This window comes from Callospermophilus lateralis, chromosome 19, assembly GCF_048772815.1.
Source record: "Callospermophilus lateralis isolate mCalLat2 chromosome 19, mCalLat2.hap1, whole genome shotgun sequence".
In the NCBI taxonomy this organism is placed as follows: domain Eukaryota; kingdom Metazoa; phylum Chordata; class Mammalia; order Rodentia; family Sciuridae; genus Callospermophilus; species Callospermophilus lateralis.
The window spans coordinates 2,455,872-2,471,600 of record NC_135323.1 but is presented as its reverse complement, the minus strand read 5'-3'; the positions used below and the strand labels follow the sequence as shown (position 1 = coordinate 2,471,600).

Here is a 15,729-nt window from a genome sequence, read left to right as displayed (position 1 = left end):
AGTCACGGGATTATGACGTCGTAGCGGGGAGGAGGAGTCACGGGATGATGGGGTTTAGGGAGGGTGACCTCAGGCAAGGACGGCGACTTCACAGTGAGGATGACGATAGTGTCGTGAGAGGAGGATGTCATGGGTGATGACGTCATAGTGAGAAGGATGTCACAGGGTGGTCTTCATGATGACGATATGACAGTCATGGTGAGGATGATGGTGTCACGAGGAGGACATGTCAGGTGAGGGTGGTGGTGTCATCGTGAGGCTGTCCTGGGATGGTGCTGTCACAGTGAAGGTTTGATAGTGTCACAGTGAGGAGGACGGTGTCACGAGGAGGACAGCGTCAGGGAGGATGGTGACGTCACAGGGCTGGTGAGGTTGTCACAGGAGGCCCTAGGGGTCCCTGGGTGCTGCACAGCTGAAGTCAGGGCTGTGGGTGGCTCTTCCCACTGCTGTCCTAGGAGTGCTCCCGTCACTCCCGGGTGACACGGGGCCCTGTTCGCCGGCCCAGGGTCTTCCTCTGGGATGAGGTCCTGAGGACCGGCTCACTGGGTGGCCTTTTCTGTTGAGGAGCAAGGCCCAGCTGGAGCGTCTGCACCTCAGGGCGGAGAACCCAGGGCTGTGCCCGCTCCTTGCAGGCCTCCCGCGGCACCTTCCCATGCCAGTGTGTGAGCCAGGGCAACTCCATGCCCAGTGGGCGCAAGGCAGCTGACCCTGGGCCTGTCCAGAAGCTGCACTGGGGCCTGGGAGCTGGCCTTGAGAGAGGAGGGTGCTGCTGGCTAACTGTGCAGCTTTGCACAAGTTACCTGACCTCTCTGGTCATTCTGAACATTTCATAACAAGGAGGAGACCATGACGCCAGAGGAGGCACCCAGACGCACATGTCATGGGAACAGAGCCGTGAAGTTCCCTGTGCAGAGGACTGTCATTTATTTCAAGTGACATGGGTCCAGCAGTTCCTCAGCCTCTTGCAGGCAGACCCACGGACACCTGGCACAGAGCACTCTGGGCTGCACGGACTGCAGCTCAGGCCCCAGAGGGCAGGGCCGCCCCTGGCCTCCACGGACAGCCTTTGAGGGAGAGGAGGTGGGTCTGCGAGGCCCGGAGCCAAGCCTCCCTCCCGCCACAGCCAGGACAGGATGTCCCGCTCAGATGGCCTGGTCCTGCCTCCGCCGCAGGCTGAGCACACGCGCGGCCACCATGAAGGCCACCCCAGTGAACAGCTCCGAGACGAAGCTGATCCAGCCCAGGGCCAGCGACCAGCCGAAGCGGATGTCCACCTGGTCCAGGAGCGCCCGCTCCCCCAGCAGACACAGCGCCTCGCGGAAGGCAGCGGCCGAGTAGGCGATGTAGACACTGATGCCAGTGAGCGTCACCATGGCTGCAGGGGCAAGGAGAGCAGGTCAGAGCTCCCAGCGCTTCCAGCCCTCCTCCCGCTCCTGCTCCTCCTCCTGCTCCTCCTCCTGCTCCTCCTCCTGCTCCTCCTCCTGCTCCTCCCCTTCCTCCTCCTGCCCCTCCTCCCGCTCCTCCTCCTGCTCCTGCTCCTCCCCTCCAACTCCTGCTTGTCCTCCTCCTGCTCCTCCTCCTCCCCTTCCTCCTCCTCCTCCCCTTCCTCCTGCTCCTCCTCCTGCTCCTGCTGCTCCTCCTCCTGCTCCTTCTGCTCCTCCTCCTGCTCCTCCTCCTGCTCCTCCTCCTGCTCCTCCTCCTGCTCCTCCTCCTGCCCCTCCTCCTCCCCTTCCTCCTGCTCCTCCTCCTGCTCCTCCTCCTGCTCCTCCCCTTCCTCCTCCTGCCCCTCCTCCCGCTCCTCCTCCTGCTCCTGCTCCTCCCCTCCAACTCCTGCTTGTCCTCCTCCTGCTCCTCCTCCTCCCCTTCCTCCTCCTCCTCCCCTTCCTCCTGCTCCTCCTCCTGCTCCTGCTGCTCCTCCTCCTGCTCCTTCTGCTCCTCCTCCTGCTCCTCCTCCTCCTCCTCCTCTTTCTCCTGCTCTTGCAATTCCTGCTCCCACTGTTCTTGCTCCTCTTTCTCCTGCTCCTCTTTCTCCTGCCCCCTCCTCTCTGCTCCTCCTCCTGTTCCTTCTACTCCTTCTACCCCTCCTCCTCCTCCTGCTCCTCCTCTCTGCTCCTTCCCCTGCTGCTCCTCCTCCCCCTCCCCACCCTCCCCACCCTCTCCCCTCTGTCCTCCCCTCCTCCTCCCCCCGACCCCACCCCGCTGTGGGCCTCCCCAGCGCTCTGTCTCACTCCCTCCCTCCCACTCCAGAGCCGGCTGGGCTCTCCCTCTGCCTGCCCCTACCTTCCTCCCTGTCCCAGCTCACATGTCTACTCCTGCTCCTGCCCCCACATCCAGGTCACAGTTGTGTCTTGCTCTCCTGCGTGTTGTCACCCACAGTGCCTGTCCCCCTGTGGGCTGTGAGTCCCATCTCATTTCCCCAGACCTAGAAGGGTGCCGGGCGGCGGGCGGCATCTCCACAGATGAGACTAGGGCAGTGTAGTCCACACAGCAGCCTGGCCCGGTGTGGCTCTCACATCTAAGTTCTTCATCAACTGCCCAGTCCCTCCTTGGCACTGGCCACACAAGCCTGTCTCCCAGCGCCCTGGCCGCACAGCACAGTGTGGATCGGAGAATTTACCGTCACAGAGAGGTCTGCGGGTGGTGATGGTTTTGAGAATCACCATTGAGTGAAGTATTAGTACTAATATCAATGTCAACATCAATAAAAGAGCGGGGGCTGGAGGTCAGCGCCTGGCACTACTGTCCACCCGCAGACTGTCTCCCTCCTTGGGTCCCAAGTGGCCTCAGCTCTCTCTTCCTCTTTTAATAAGGAAGCTCTCCAAGCACAGGGCACAGGGAGCCACAGGGTGGCTTGCGGTGGCCTGACCCAGTTTCTAAGCCCTTCCTTCTGCCAAACAAACAGACTCAACCTGGCCGTGACTGGTTTTCCCTTTGTTTAGTTCTCTTAGTCTTTTTAGGCTCATAGAAATCGTGAGCATCACTGTGGACACTTGTGATTGAGGCACGCTGGCATGGGCTGGCCAAGTTGTCGGCCACCCATGGCACCTCCCGCACTTGACCCTTTCTTGTGGTGAGAACTTTCAAAATCTGCCCTCTTGGCAAGTTTCAAGTACACAACGGACTGTTATTAATGGCAGTCACCAGGACACACAGCAGGTCTGGAACTCATTCCTCCCAACTTTGACTGACACCTCTTTGGCCCCACCCATAGCCCCCTCTCTATGACCTTGGCTTGTTGAGACCAGGTCTGAGCAAGGTCATGTGGCATTTGTCCTTCTGAGCCAGTGGCGCCTCTTTCTAATCCATCCACGTGGCTCTCCAGGATGGCTGGAGCCAGGCCCCTTCCCAGGCCACAGCCTGAAAGCGCGGAGCTGGCAGGGCCAGGCAAAGGCACCACAGGGCTCTGTTGGAACTTCGAGCAGTCCCCAGAAGCTGTCCCCACCCTGCTTCTTTCCTGGAGTCGGGCCCTGGGTCCTGGCTGGAAACCCCTGATCCCTTCAACTGACAAGCTGCTGAGAGTCCCTGCCCAGCACCCGCCACCCGCAGGGTGGACACCTACCTCCAAAGAGGAAGAGGGTCCCAGTGAGCAGCAGGAGGGGGGAGGCTTGGAGAAGGAAGCTCAGAAACCCCGTCATCCCCCCGAAAACCATCAGGATCAGGCTGAGCGGCAGCAGAATCACAAACGTCCCGTGCATGGCTTTAGGAGAGACAGGGGACACGGGCAGCAGAGGTCACTCACACGCCCCGTCCCCCCCACGCACAGCTACTGAGCAGCCACCACGGCCGCACCGAAGCTGGGGAAATGACCACCTTTCTTCTGATGACAGTGACTCGGTGGCAGTGCGCCGTCCTGCGCGGTGTGCGCCCTGAGCCCCGCCATCCGCCCGGGGAACTCGGAGGAGCTGTTATAGGACTCCTCACTTATCCCCTGGTGCCCACTCAGGAGCGGGGAAACCAAGATCCTGCCCTCCGGCCACACGCCGGCGCCTGGAGTCCAGCGGTGAGCGGACCACACACCAGAGCTGAGAGCCGGTGACCCACAGGGCTGCCCCGTGCAAAGGAGGCAGGCAACAGCGCCCCCGGCGGCCGCTGAGGGCAGCACGCGGCGGAGCGCGGAGCGGGCGCAGAGCGCCGCAGGGTGGGACCAGGGGGCGAGGGGCGGAGCCGTGGGCGGGGCCATCCCGCAGGGGCCTTGGCCCTTCTCTCCCAGGGAGCCAGAGTCGTCACCGTTTGGGGCAGAGGACGGCGGAGTCCACCTAAGGGACTTTTGCCGGACTGCCCTGGGTGCTGGTTGGAACCGACACCGCCCAGCTCCCAGGAGGGTCTTGAAAAGTCTTTGCAGATGCTCAAAGTTAAGGAGCGGGAGATGAGATTGTCCTGGATTCGAAGGTCCCTGCGTCGCAGGAGTGTCTCCTTGAAGAAAGACGGAAGGCGCGGGGGAGGAGGGACAAGAGGGCGGAGGCGAGCCTGGAGGAGCCCCAAGCTAGCTTCGTCCTAGGCCATGGACTCTGTGGTGGCCCAAGGACACTAAGGCAAAGGACAAGGCAGGAAGTGGAGTGGCCCTTGGTTGGGGGAGTGGTGGTTGGACATCCCTCTTCACGACCAGATACCCAGCGGCTTGAGCCAGGGGTCAGCAGCAGGGGCTCAGCGCACAGCCAAGGGAGGAGCCCTGCCACAGGCAGATGGTCACACAGGTGGCCTGGGACCCCTCACAACGGTGGCTATGGGACTCCAGGGCCCCCATGGTGTAATCCAGCCAGCGGGTCGGAGCTGGGCCTGGGGCCACTGGAGGAGCCGTCAGGGTGGAGCCCGAGATAGACTCCCCCCAGCTTGCGACAGCAAGAGGACAGCAAGGTCAGCTGGCCAGACACAGGCTGCCACGGGGTTCTGCTGGCAAGACGCCATCGCCAGAGGCGGCCCTGGACCTGGACCTACAGGATGTGTGAGCCACAATAAGCTTCTTCATTAAAACCTACTGGACAGGGAGGGTTGTCCTGGGCAACAGAAAACGCACTGACCCGTCCACAGTAATAAAGATGGTGAAGATAGCCGTCCAGCCTCCACCACACCGCTCTGTCTTCAGGTCCCCAAAGAGCCACCAGCCTTGGCAGGCGGAGAAAACCAGGCTAAACTCCCTCCGGGGACCACCAGAGATGGCAGTACTGTCACAGTAGCCTGGACGGCGTGGCTGCCCTCCTTCCTCCTGTCCAAGGAAGAACCAGCGCAGCTCAGTGCAGCTGCTGGAGTGGGACCCTGGCCCCGCAAGCTCAGGCTCCTGCGCAGCTCCACCCCCGTCCGCAGCTGAGAGATGGGATCATTTCTCATGTAGAAATTAATGAGGTTTCCAGGCCCCCCGGAGTCCCCAGACACCCCGCAAGCCAACTTGACCTACACATTCAATTAAATGTCTGGGTAGGAACAGCTCCCCAGGGGAGGGTTGTACACTCTCCTGCAGAAATCTGGTCGAGCTCTGTGTGCATATGTGTGAAGTCACATTCTTTATTTTGTTTGGGTTTGTCTTTCTTTTTATTTTCCAGAATCGCAGTCGTGGAACATGAATATTGATTCCAAGTTTTGTCCTACTGCGAACTGCACGGGTCTCCAACCACATCTCGGAATGTACTTAGAGTGTGGATGTGGCAGAGGGATAGATTTCTGGGAACTGGGATATTTGGATGGTGCTGGGATATCATGGTGGGGTTGGAGTGAGGGTGATCAGTCAAAAGACCACTTAATAGAGCATACAAGCTGTGTGACTGTGGATGAACGACTAGACCACTCTGCGCCTCATGGGTCAGATGAGAACTCCTGCCGGCCCACTGCCGAGGACTTGTTAAATTCAGCAGACACACAGAGCTCAGCACACAGAAACGCGTAAGTCACAGAGAGTTGCTCCCTTGTGGCTGTGTAGACAGAGCACCCACAGGGCTTATCACCCAAACCAAACACTCTGAGAGCCAGATAATCATCGGCAGTCACTAAGCCATCTACCGTGACCGCAGCATACACCAGGAGCAGTCAGGGCCAACCAGGACAGCGGGTCAGGCCCGTGTCCACCCCGGTGTTTAGCAAACACCCAACACCTGCTGCCTACAAGCGCCAAGCTCCGGCAGCTTCCAGCCACGGCCGAGGCAGGTTATGACCCACGTTTGCAACCCTGTCTCCAGGCTCCCAGGGATGGAAACCGGGACAAAGAGCCCCTCCCGCGCAGCGCTTTTAGCGCTTCCAGCCAAGCCCGGGTGCGGGGTGGCCCCCTGGACCACAGGAAGCATGGGAACCTCTGAACTCCTAGGAAGACAGGGATTCTGTAACCCGGGCTGAGCCCCAGGCCTGCCTCCCGCTTGGGGACAGGCTTGTCCTGACCTCCCAGGATGGGAAGAGAAGAGCCCCAGGCCTGGGAGGGCTGGGCCCATAGCCAGCCACGTCCTAGATGTGACCTCAAAGAGTGCACCACCTGACAAGGTCATGGGGCGTGACCCAGGGAACCAGGCAAGGCCACCTCACAGGCAAATCAAGGCCTCCAGCCTCTCAGAGGCCAAAGCCCCTCCCCAGCACAGGGGCTGGCTGCCTGGTCCTGCTCCGTCTCCCTCCCTACAGACAGGCTGTTTGTCCCCACTTCTGACACTGCCCAGTCAGACCAAACCCTGCTTCCTTGGACCCTCCCAAAACCACCCATCAAATCCCTGGTCCTGTTGGTCCCTCTAAAAACCTGAGACTGAGGCGCCCAGAGTCCTCGTGGTACGTGTCGACCTGGTAGCAATGAGCAGTGAGCCACTTGTCCAGCTACAGATGTGTCCCTGTGGTCTGAGGCTGAGGGCACCAACAGGGCCAAAGGCTGTCCCCGGCGCTAGGAGGGGAGGGCGCGATGGAGTCAGGCAGGGCAGGAGGAACCGAGGGCCAGAGACCCAGAGCTGTCTTCCTTGTGGTTCATTTCTGCACGCCCTGGGGGCCCACAACGTGCACAGTCTGCAAACTGGAAAGGTCCAAGAACTGAGCCAGAGGGCCGGGCAGGGATGACAGGACAGGGACAGCAGCGGACTTGGAAGCAAGAATCCCGACTCCTGGACTCCAGCCTCATGCCATTCCCTGTTGGTGGTCTTGGGGGGAAAGGGTCCTGGACCTGAGACCAGCAGACACCCCTCCTCACCACGGGGCCTTGGGGACAGGGGGCCTGGCAGGGGCTTATTCTATGATAATGAGGCTGCCACTATAAACTGGGCGGCTAACAGGCAACAGGAACTTACTCCCTCATAGTCCCAGAGGCCCGAATTCTGAAACCAAGGTGTCACAGGACCGAGTCCCATCAAAGGCTCCAGGGAACGCCTCCCTTGCCTCTTCCACTTTCCTGTGGCTTCAGGGACTCTGGACCTGCCTGGGCCCGTGGCCACACCACTGAGTCTCCACTTCCTCTTCTCTCCTCTCCGTATAAGGACCCTTGTCATTGGATTTAGGGCCCGCCCAGGGCATCCAAGATGATCTCGTCTCCAGATCCCCGAGTGCGTCTGCAGAGCGCTTCTTCCAAATAAAGTTCTGGGGCTGAGGACGTGGGCACATCTGGTTGCAGGTGGCACCATGTCCCGCCCCACTGTCTTGTATGGCATACAGCAGGAGCCTCATAAGCGGCACAAGGAGGAGCTCAAGAGATGACAAATGTGGTCATTATACAGGATTGATGATACGAAATGCCGACAGGGCGTCTCACCAAGGTCAACGTGGATGCCCAAGTGAGGGCATCTTTTCAGTTCAAAAACGCCTGCTGCAGTAAGTCAGGGGCAAGCGACCCGCGAAGAACAGAGAAACGAGATGCTTCTGCCAGGGGACATGTTGGTTCCCTGTGACCAACATGTTGTGCCCATCAGCCTTTCACCACTGTGACCAAAACACCTAGAAGAACAACTCGGGGGGGGGGGGGGTGGGTAAGGTTTACTTGGGCTCAGTTTCAGAGATTCCGTCCCTGGTCCTCTGGCTCCAGTGCTGGGCCCAAGGTGAGGCAGATGGTCATGGTGGAAGGTCGCGGTCGGTCGGGAGGAAGCTCAGCTCCAGGCAGAACCAGAGCCATCCAAGCCCTGGCAGAAGAAAGGCTCCAGAACCAGCCGCCAAAGGCCACCCCGCCACCAACTTTGCCTCCACGTGTCACCGTGACTTGGGGACTCCAGGGAGGTTCAGAAACACAGGGTCCTATGGTGCCGGGAGGGGCGTGGCTTTTTACATGTTGGTAAATAGTTGCCCCTGAGTCTGTCTTGAGGACAGGGCTGTCCCTCGCTGCCTTCATGGCCTCTGTGATGCACCGTGACATGGAAAGAGCAGGAGTCGGCAAAGTCCCGCATTCAGATCCTGACTCCGCCTCCCGCTGAGCACAGCACCATCTCTGCAAAGCCCGGTTTCCTCACCTGTCGACTGGACCCTGGACTCTGGCCTGGCGGAGCCACGGTGGGCACTGCACCAAGGACAAGCGAGGTTCCTTCCTTTCCTCTCATCCTGCCGACTCACCAGGTACAAGCTTTAATTCCCATTCACAGACTGAGACCCCAGGAACCCAGGCCACCTGCCCACCTGCTGTGAAGGGCCCTCTGAAATCCACGGCAAAGCGGGTTTGCAGAGAGGGGCACTCAGCCAAGCTGGGGGTGGGGGCGAGGAAAGAGGGGAAGCGTCCCGGCTGAGACCCGAGGTAAGGGCAGGAGGCGTGAACTGGGCTGAGAGGTGGACGGGTGGGCACAGAAGAGGACACAGATTGCCACCGTCCAGGAGTGGGAGGCACCGTGACCTCAGCTCCTGCTGCTGGAGGGGTGGTGGGAGGCACAGGGGTTCCCTGGGCCCGCTGACGAGAAGCCCGGCACAGGCAGCCCTCTTGGGGGCTTTTACCCCAATGTGAAACCTTCCTAGAGAAACTTCAGACGAGACCCAGTTGACCAACACCAGCTCCGCCCCTCCCTCCCCTTACAGAGCGGCCTCTGAGGACGGCTGGGTGCAGACTCCCCGGCTTGTTTCTGTGTTCTGTCTATTTTCTATACATCGGCATGTTTTCCTAATTCTACACCCACACTCGGTCGTGCTTTAACTTAGCTGAAAACAGGAAAGTTGGCCCTCCTTTGCCTCAGTCATAATTGATAGTATTTTTTTGTCTTAATGGCACACAAAATAAAGGGGCATCTTAAAGTTTTGTTAAATACCATAGAAAAGTTATATAACATGGCTTCCTCGGGGAGGGATAATAAATGCCTACAATCTCTGTAACTTGCTTGCTTTATTCCACATCTTGGGGTTCTACCCTGTTAGCCTTGTCTTACTGGCTGTATAATATTTCTTAAAATGATTACACACACACACACACACACACACACACACACACACACCACACACACGTCATCCAGGGGCACCAAGGCTGTATCTTATTGTTTCTTATATGGCACAGTAACTTCTCAGGAGTCTCACGTGGAAAACACTAGAAGTAGAATTATATAAAATAATTCTTGGTCTTAGTTTTCATCAGATACTCCAGACAGCCAGCCTGAAGCGCAGGCCTCTGGCCCTGGGGACCCGCCCCCCTCCCTCCGCCCGCCCCCCTGCCCTTCCCGCCTGCAGCCCAGCTGTGTGTAACTCACACCCAGCATTCCCTCCCCGCCCAGACAGCCTCTTAACTCCCCGGTCCCTTGTCTGTTTCTGTCCCCCACCGCTTCCACTCTGGAGCTGCACCCGGCACCGTGGGAGGGCGGATTTCAATTTTCCATGCTACTGCATCAGCCCAGCACCCGCAAGACTAGAAACCCAGACTGGTAATTCCTAACTTCCTGCTCAGAGGCCAGCCTGGCCAGCCTGCTGACCTTGGTCCAGCTTCAGCCACGGGCGCACTGTGCTTGACCAAGCGTTTGACCCCTCTGGTCCAATCCAGCCAGCCTGGTCATCCTCATGGGTTCTCGGGGGGGTGCAGCTGAGGAGGGACCTGGAAAGGCCATACTCTCGAGGAATGCCGCCTCCCGGGGGTTCCTGGGACACACCTGCTCAGTCCTGCCTCGGGGCTTGGCACCTGCCAGCCATCTTTGTAACGCCCATCTCTGCTCCCAGTGTGAAGGAGGCAGTGTGAGGTAGCAGGACTCTGAACCCAGAATAAAGCAGGCATGAAGCTCCTCTTTGGGGCTGCCAAGGCCTCCGATCTTAATGTACACAGAGCACACCGAGAGGAAACTCAGCGTAGCATTGCTCTAACAAGGTAGAAGCAAGCAGTGTTCGAATCCCAGATCTGCCAGTTGCTCTGCAAACTTAGGCAACTGATCTAACTGATCTGTGCCTCGGTTTCCTCACCAGCAAAGTTGGGGATGATAAGGGTACTGCGTGTTGCGAAGATTAAACGAGCTGATGGACACGTGAGAGAACTCAGAGCCGTGTTTGACATACAGCCACGGGTCCCATGTTCTGTTCAGACAGCCAGCCCAGTGCTGGGGGGGCTAAATAACTCAGTAAATAAATGAGTCTGGTGGGTCTGTGGTCACTAGCTCCATTTTACAGATGAAAACCTTGAGGTTCAGAGAGGTAACATGATTCCAAGCAGAAAGAGGCAATAATTGAGTTCTTACGGTGTGCGTCCTGGGGCGCTTTGCATGTGTGATCTCATTTCTTCCCAGAAAAGCCTGTTTATGGACACAGCTGACCCATAAGAAGTCACACGGCTGGCTGAGTGGAGGGCAGGGGACCCCAGGCCCCATCCCTCATCAGCTATAGGCTGGTCCATCCCTGTGGTTACAGGTGGGCACTGCCTCAGCCTGGCCAATCAGCACACCCCATCCTCTTGGCTACAGTGATTGGCTCAGCACCAGGCATGTGACCCAGCCTGGTCCAATGAAAGGCTGGCTGGAAGTGAGCCAAGTTGCTGAGACTTGGACCATCTCTTCCTGCGGGGCTGCTGAGACCCCCCGGGGCTGAAGAGAGCCAGTCCACAGAGACAAGGGGAGAGGGGTTGGATGGTGGTGGGCTCAGCCTTTCCCTTGCCTGGGCTCCTAGCTCCTCTTCTTTAAACCAGTGAACTTGAGTCTCCGTCACCTGCGACCACAAGCTGGCTGGGGAGCCTGGCTCTTCTCCACACACGGTGCTGAGCTGGAAGACCTCCCAGCCACCCCAGATCCTCTGGTCCCTGGCCAAGGAGCCAAACCCATGGCTCCCCAGAGCTCTCCAGAACCCCGAGCAAGGGGGATTCTGCTGACAGGGAACTGTCCCTTGGAAACCCCGCTCTGCCACCTGACTGAACTCGCTGAGCACGTGGGGCACACTGTTGGTGACCCTGATGTTCCTCCTCAGCTTCCGCACCACCAGGTCCAACAGAGTCAGGGAGGCCGGGCGGTTGGCCCAGCAGCGCTCTGTCGGCCTGCTTGGGTTTTCTTGGAGGAAAGAGATCAAGGTTGGTTCCCACACACCCCCCACCAGGATCTGCCCAGGAGGTGACTCAGAGCAGTGACGCTCATCAGCGCTTGGCCTCTCTGGCCTCCGCAGCAGCTCCTTGAGGGAGAGAAAAGCCTTTACGTAATGAAAGAACTTGGACCAAACTCAAAATGCATTGAGGGAAGAAGAGATTCCGGGGGAAAAGCTCTCTCTGGGGGTGATTTTCAATGAACTTGCGGTCTCAAGGGGCAGCTTGCCCTCCTTCTTGGAGGAGAAACGGCAATAACAGCAGCGCTGCTCATGGCCACATGTGGAGGCCGCGCACTGCCCTAGGTCTTTAGAGCTGCTCTCCAGCTGCATCCCCACGGAAGCCTCAGGAGGGAGATGGACAGTTCCTTCATTTTGCCCGTGAGGGAGCTGGGGCTCAGGGGTGTCGGGACATTCAAGGCCAGATGGCTGGCTGGTGGTGACGCCCAGATGATGAGACCTACATCTGGGGGTGAATGGACGTGGAGCCTCTCCATGTGACTTCTGCCTGTGTCTCAGAACCCTGGAGAGCAGGCTTGTTGCATTTCCAAGTTTGAAAAGGAAGCCAGCCCCGTGCCAAGGACAGCTAGCCATTCAACCTACCCTCCCCGGGACACGGTGGCTACATGACAGCACCCACCTGCCAGAGGGTCAGCGCTCCATGGTGTAACTGCAGCTGAGAAGAGAGAACTGACACCTACTGAGCTCTTGGCCTGTGTCCGTCCCCTCACTCCTTCGTGTGACCAGTGCAACCCCAGCACCACCCAAGGTCCTGGTGACGTTCATCTTTTCATGCATTTCCGTTCTTTATGGAATGCTGACCACACCCCTCAGGGTTTTGATGGCTCATTTTGATCAAGATGGAAAATGAGGTTCAGAGAGGTTATTAACACAGATTTCAGGACCAGTGAGGCTCCTGTGAGGGTCCAAGCTGGATGAACCCTCATCTCCCTTACTTCAAATACAGGAATTCTTGATGATGCTAGAAACCGTGCCCCAAGAACACCCAGAGTTCCACCCCATGCATCTGGATTGCAAGAGAAGTGCATGGTGTCCCCACCTCTCCTCCGTCTTCCACAGCCCAGGCATCGGGGAGGTGTCCCCCACAAGGGGCCTTACACAGAGGGGTGCTGGGGGTCACACAGATCTCACAAGAGCCAGTTCTGGGAACTTTTTTAGCCAGGTACTGCTGTGTTGCAGCCTGAAATTCACCACAGGTGAAGTATTTGCGCCACAGTAATTGGCAAATGCTGCAATCCAGGGGCTTTTAGAAAATTATTATTTCCCAGAGAGCCAGTTGTTAAATAGTTCTTATGCGTGTTCAGCAAACTCATGACCACACTTTGCCAGGTCCTGGGTTAAGTATCAAGAGTGCACAACTAGACTTGATCCTTGACCTCAGGGGTCCACAGTCTACTGAGGGAGGCAGATTTTATCTGAAAAATGCCACACACCTGTGCTATGGGTAGGAGTTAGCCAACCCAGGCTGGCAGGGCGGGAGCAGGGAGACTCCGGGTGCAGGGGACAATGCATTCCAAGTTTTGTGACAGGGAAGAGTGGCATGCTCCAGGAAGTGGCCCAAGGCCACTGTGGCTGAAGAGGGGCGCTGCCAGGCATCTTTTTTCTGAGTCCCATCCTGGAGCCTCTGTAGCTGTACCTGAGGCTCTCCGCACCGTTCAGGGTCTGGGGATCCCTGTCCTCCTTTCCTCATCAGATCCCCCTAGGCTGCCTCCCTTGGCCTCGATTCCTCACTGGAACTGTGAACATGTAAGTGGAGCTAATGACATCATAGGCAGGTGCAGGAACCAGAGAGAGACAGAGGGGAAGTCCTGAAGCGCCTGCTGGTCCCAAGCCTCCTTCATGGAGCGGAGCTCGCTCTCCTCCTTCTTTGCCAGTCTTGCCCCCTACTAAGCGCCACGCATGGGCTTCGCACTGGAGAGCCAGCCACCAAAGGCAGACAGGATGGCCCCCGGGGGAGGGCTGCTGCTGACTCCTCATCATGTGCTGAGCACCCCACCACGGCCAGCCAGCCCCGGCTCTGGGATAAGAACTCTGCGTCCACGTTCAGCTCGCAGGCTGGTGTAGGTGCCTGCTTGGGCTTCCCATGCCCTTCATGCTGCTCGCCATTCCAAAAGAAAACTACATCACCACCTCTCTCTTCCCAGCTAGTTCTGAGCGCCTGTAGCACATGGACTGAATCTTAACCCTCCATCAGCAAGGGGCTAGGCACATAGAATCCATAGAATCCACCAGTCAGTGATGGACTGAACCCTAACCACACATTGCAGACAGAGCGGCAGAGTCCAGCTTCCTGGTCTTAACCTACTCCCTTCTCAAGCCACCCCAGCTGCCAGCCCTGCAGTGCGCGAGTCCCACTGTTTGCAGAAAGGCTCCAGAGCTGAGCTTGGCCAGGGGCTGCTCCTCCCCCACCTCCTCTCCCCGCTGTACTCACTGAGAAGTTGCTTGCTGGAGTCGCTGACTGTCACATTCTCCTGCCAGAAGGGGTTCATCAGCGGGGTGCACGAGCTCTGCACTGGATGGGACAGAGGAATCAGTGACCAAGCTGACCAGCCCAGGGCTTGGTCCCTGCCGTCGCCCTGGATGCTCCCCGGGGAGGGCAGGAGGAGGGCTGGGCAGCTCCAGCAAGAATTTCGAGCCCGGGCCCTTTGCCCCCCTTCCCCGGCCCCCCTAGACCTTGCCTTCGGGGTCGGGGCTGGAGGAGGGGTTCGCGCTCAACAGCAGATCCCAGTGAGCAGGGGCCCTCGCAGGGGGCGTTTGCGACCTCCGCCCGGGTCCCTGGTGCGCCTTACCCCGGCAAGTCCGCCAGAGCCCCGAGTGCGAGCTCAGAGACGCGGGCTGGCTGCGGTTGGCTGTCCCCAGCGGGTCCTGCGCGCCGGGCCCGCTTCTCTCCAGCCGCTCCGTGTCAATGATGTACCAGAAGTCGGTGCCCATGGCGGCCGCCAGCAGCACGAAGCTGAGCGCCCCGGTGAGCGCCGCCGAGCCGGCCAGCGCGCCCAGGCGCACCCGCATCGCCACCCCCACCGCGTCCCTGCGGCCCCTCTGCGCTGCCGCCGCCCGCCGCCCGCCGCGAGCTCCCGGCTCCAGCCCACCCTCCCCGCCGGACCCGACCGCGACCCGGACCCGGCTCCGCCCTCGCACCCCCACCTGTCCCCAGGCTCACACCTGCTCCGCCCTCGGACCCCGCTCCCAGCCCCCAGACGGCCCCTGGCCGGGGCTCAGACCCCTGGACCCTGCTCCGCGGGCTCGTCCCCCCCCGCCACACCCGCCGGCCTCGGCGCCCTCGGCTCCGCCAGCCCCCAGCGCCCCACTCCGCCCGCCCGGGCCCGGCCTCGCGTCCCCGCCGCCTCGCTCCCCGCTTCCGACCCTGTTCTCCAGGGAGTTCCCCGCCCGCCCGCCGGCTCGGAGCGCTGCCTCGGCCTGAGGACGAGCGGAGGCCACGCAGCCTGGACGTGGGCGGCGCCCCGCAGGCACCACGGGGATCGTGGGAGGGAGCGGGAAGGGGTGCGCGGGCCCCAGGGTCCCGCCAGGGGTTGCAGACGCTCTGCAAGGGCGCCCCCTCCAGCTCCAAGTACCCTGCTTCCAAAACCCACCCGGAGCCGTCTCTCCGGCTGCTACCAAGGGAAAGGCAGGTTCGTGTTATGAAAGTTCAAAGAAGCAACAGGGTAGCGCTGACTCTCCAAATCTGTCGTCTCTGCCGCCAAAGTCTCTTCATTATCATAGCCACCACCACCATCTCCATCACCACCACCACCACCACCATCTCCATCACCATCACTAACCATCACCATCACCATCTCCATCACCACCACCATCTCCATCACCATCACCATCTCCATCACCACCACCATCTCCATCACCATCACCATCTCCATCACCACCACCATCTCCATCACCACCACCATCTCCATCACCATCACCATCTCCATCACCACCACCATCTCCATCACCACCACCATCTCCATCACCACCACGACCACCACCACATCACTAAACCACCACCACCATCTCCATCACCACCACCACCACCACCACCACCACCACTAACCATCACCACCACCATCTCCATCACCACCACGACCACCACCACCATCACTAAACCATCACCACCACCATCTCCATCACCACCACCATCTCCATCACCACCACCACCATCATCACTAAACCATCACCATCACCATCTCCATCACCACCACTATCTCCATCACCACCACCATCTCCATCACCACCACCACCACCACCACATCACTAAACCATCACCACCACCATCTCCATCACCACCACAACCACCACCATCATCACTAAACCATCACC

At 59.4% G+C, this 15,729-nt stretch overlaps 1 protein-coding gene across 2 annotated transcripts; it reads right to left on the bottom strand.

Annotated features, from left to right (window-relative positions):
* Positions 1 to 1,142: 1,142 nt before the first annotated feature.
* Positions 1,143 to 14,427, bottom strand: Tmem114 (transmembrane protein 114). 2 transcript variants are annotated; one of them, XM_076840818.1, is made up of 4 exons: positions 14,208 to 14,427; positions 13,850 to 13,930; positions 3,560 to 3,697; positions 1,143 to 1,375 (listed from the first exon to the last, which is right to left on the bottom strand). In XM_076840818.1, the coding sequence occupies exons 1-4, from the start codon at positions 14,425 to 14,427 to the stop codon at positions 1,143 to 1,145; spliced, it is 672 nt and encodes a 223-aa protein (XP_076696933.1). The 2 variants fall into 2 exon arrangements, with proteins under 2 accessions (XP_076696933.1, XP_076696934.1); XM_076840819.1 differs by lacking the exon at positions 3,560 to 3,697.
* Positions 14,428 to 15,729: the final 1,302 nt, after the last annotated feature.

Coding starts and splice junctions, on each gene's coding strand:
- Tmem114 (XM_076840818.1), bottom strand. CDS start 14,427: ATGCGGGTGCGCCTGGGCGCGCTGGCCGGCTCGGCGGCGCTCACCGGG. Junction 13,931..14,207: donor GCTCTGGCGGACTTGCCGGG/GTAAGGCGCACC, acceptor TGTCCCATCCAG/TGCAGAGCTCGTGCACCCCG. Junction 1,376..3,559: donor GACCCTCTTCCTCTTTGGAG/GTAGGTGTCCAC, acceptor TTGCCCCTGCAG/CCATGGTGACGCTCACTGGC.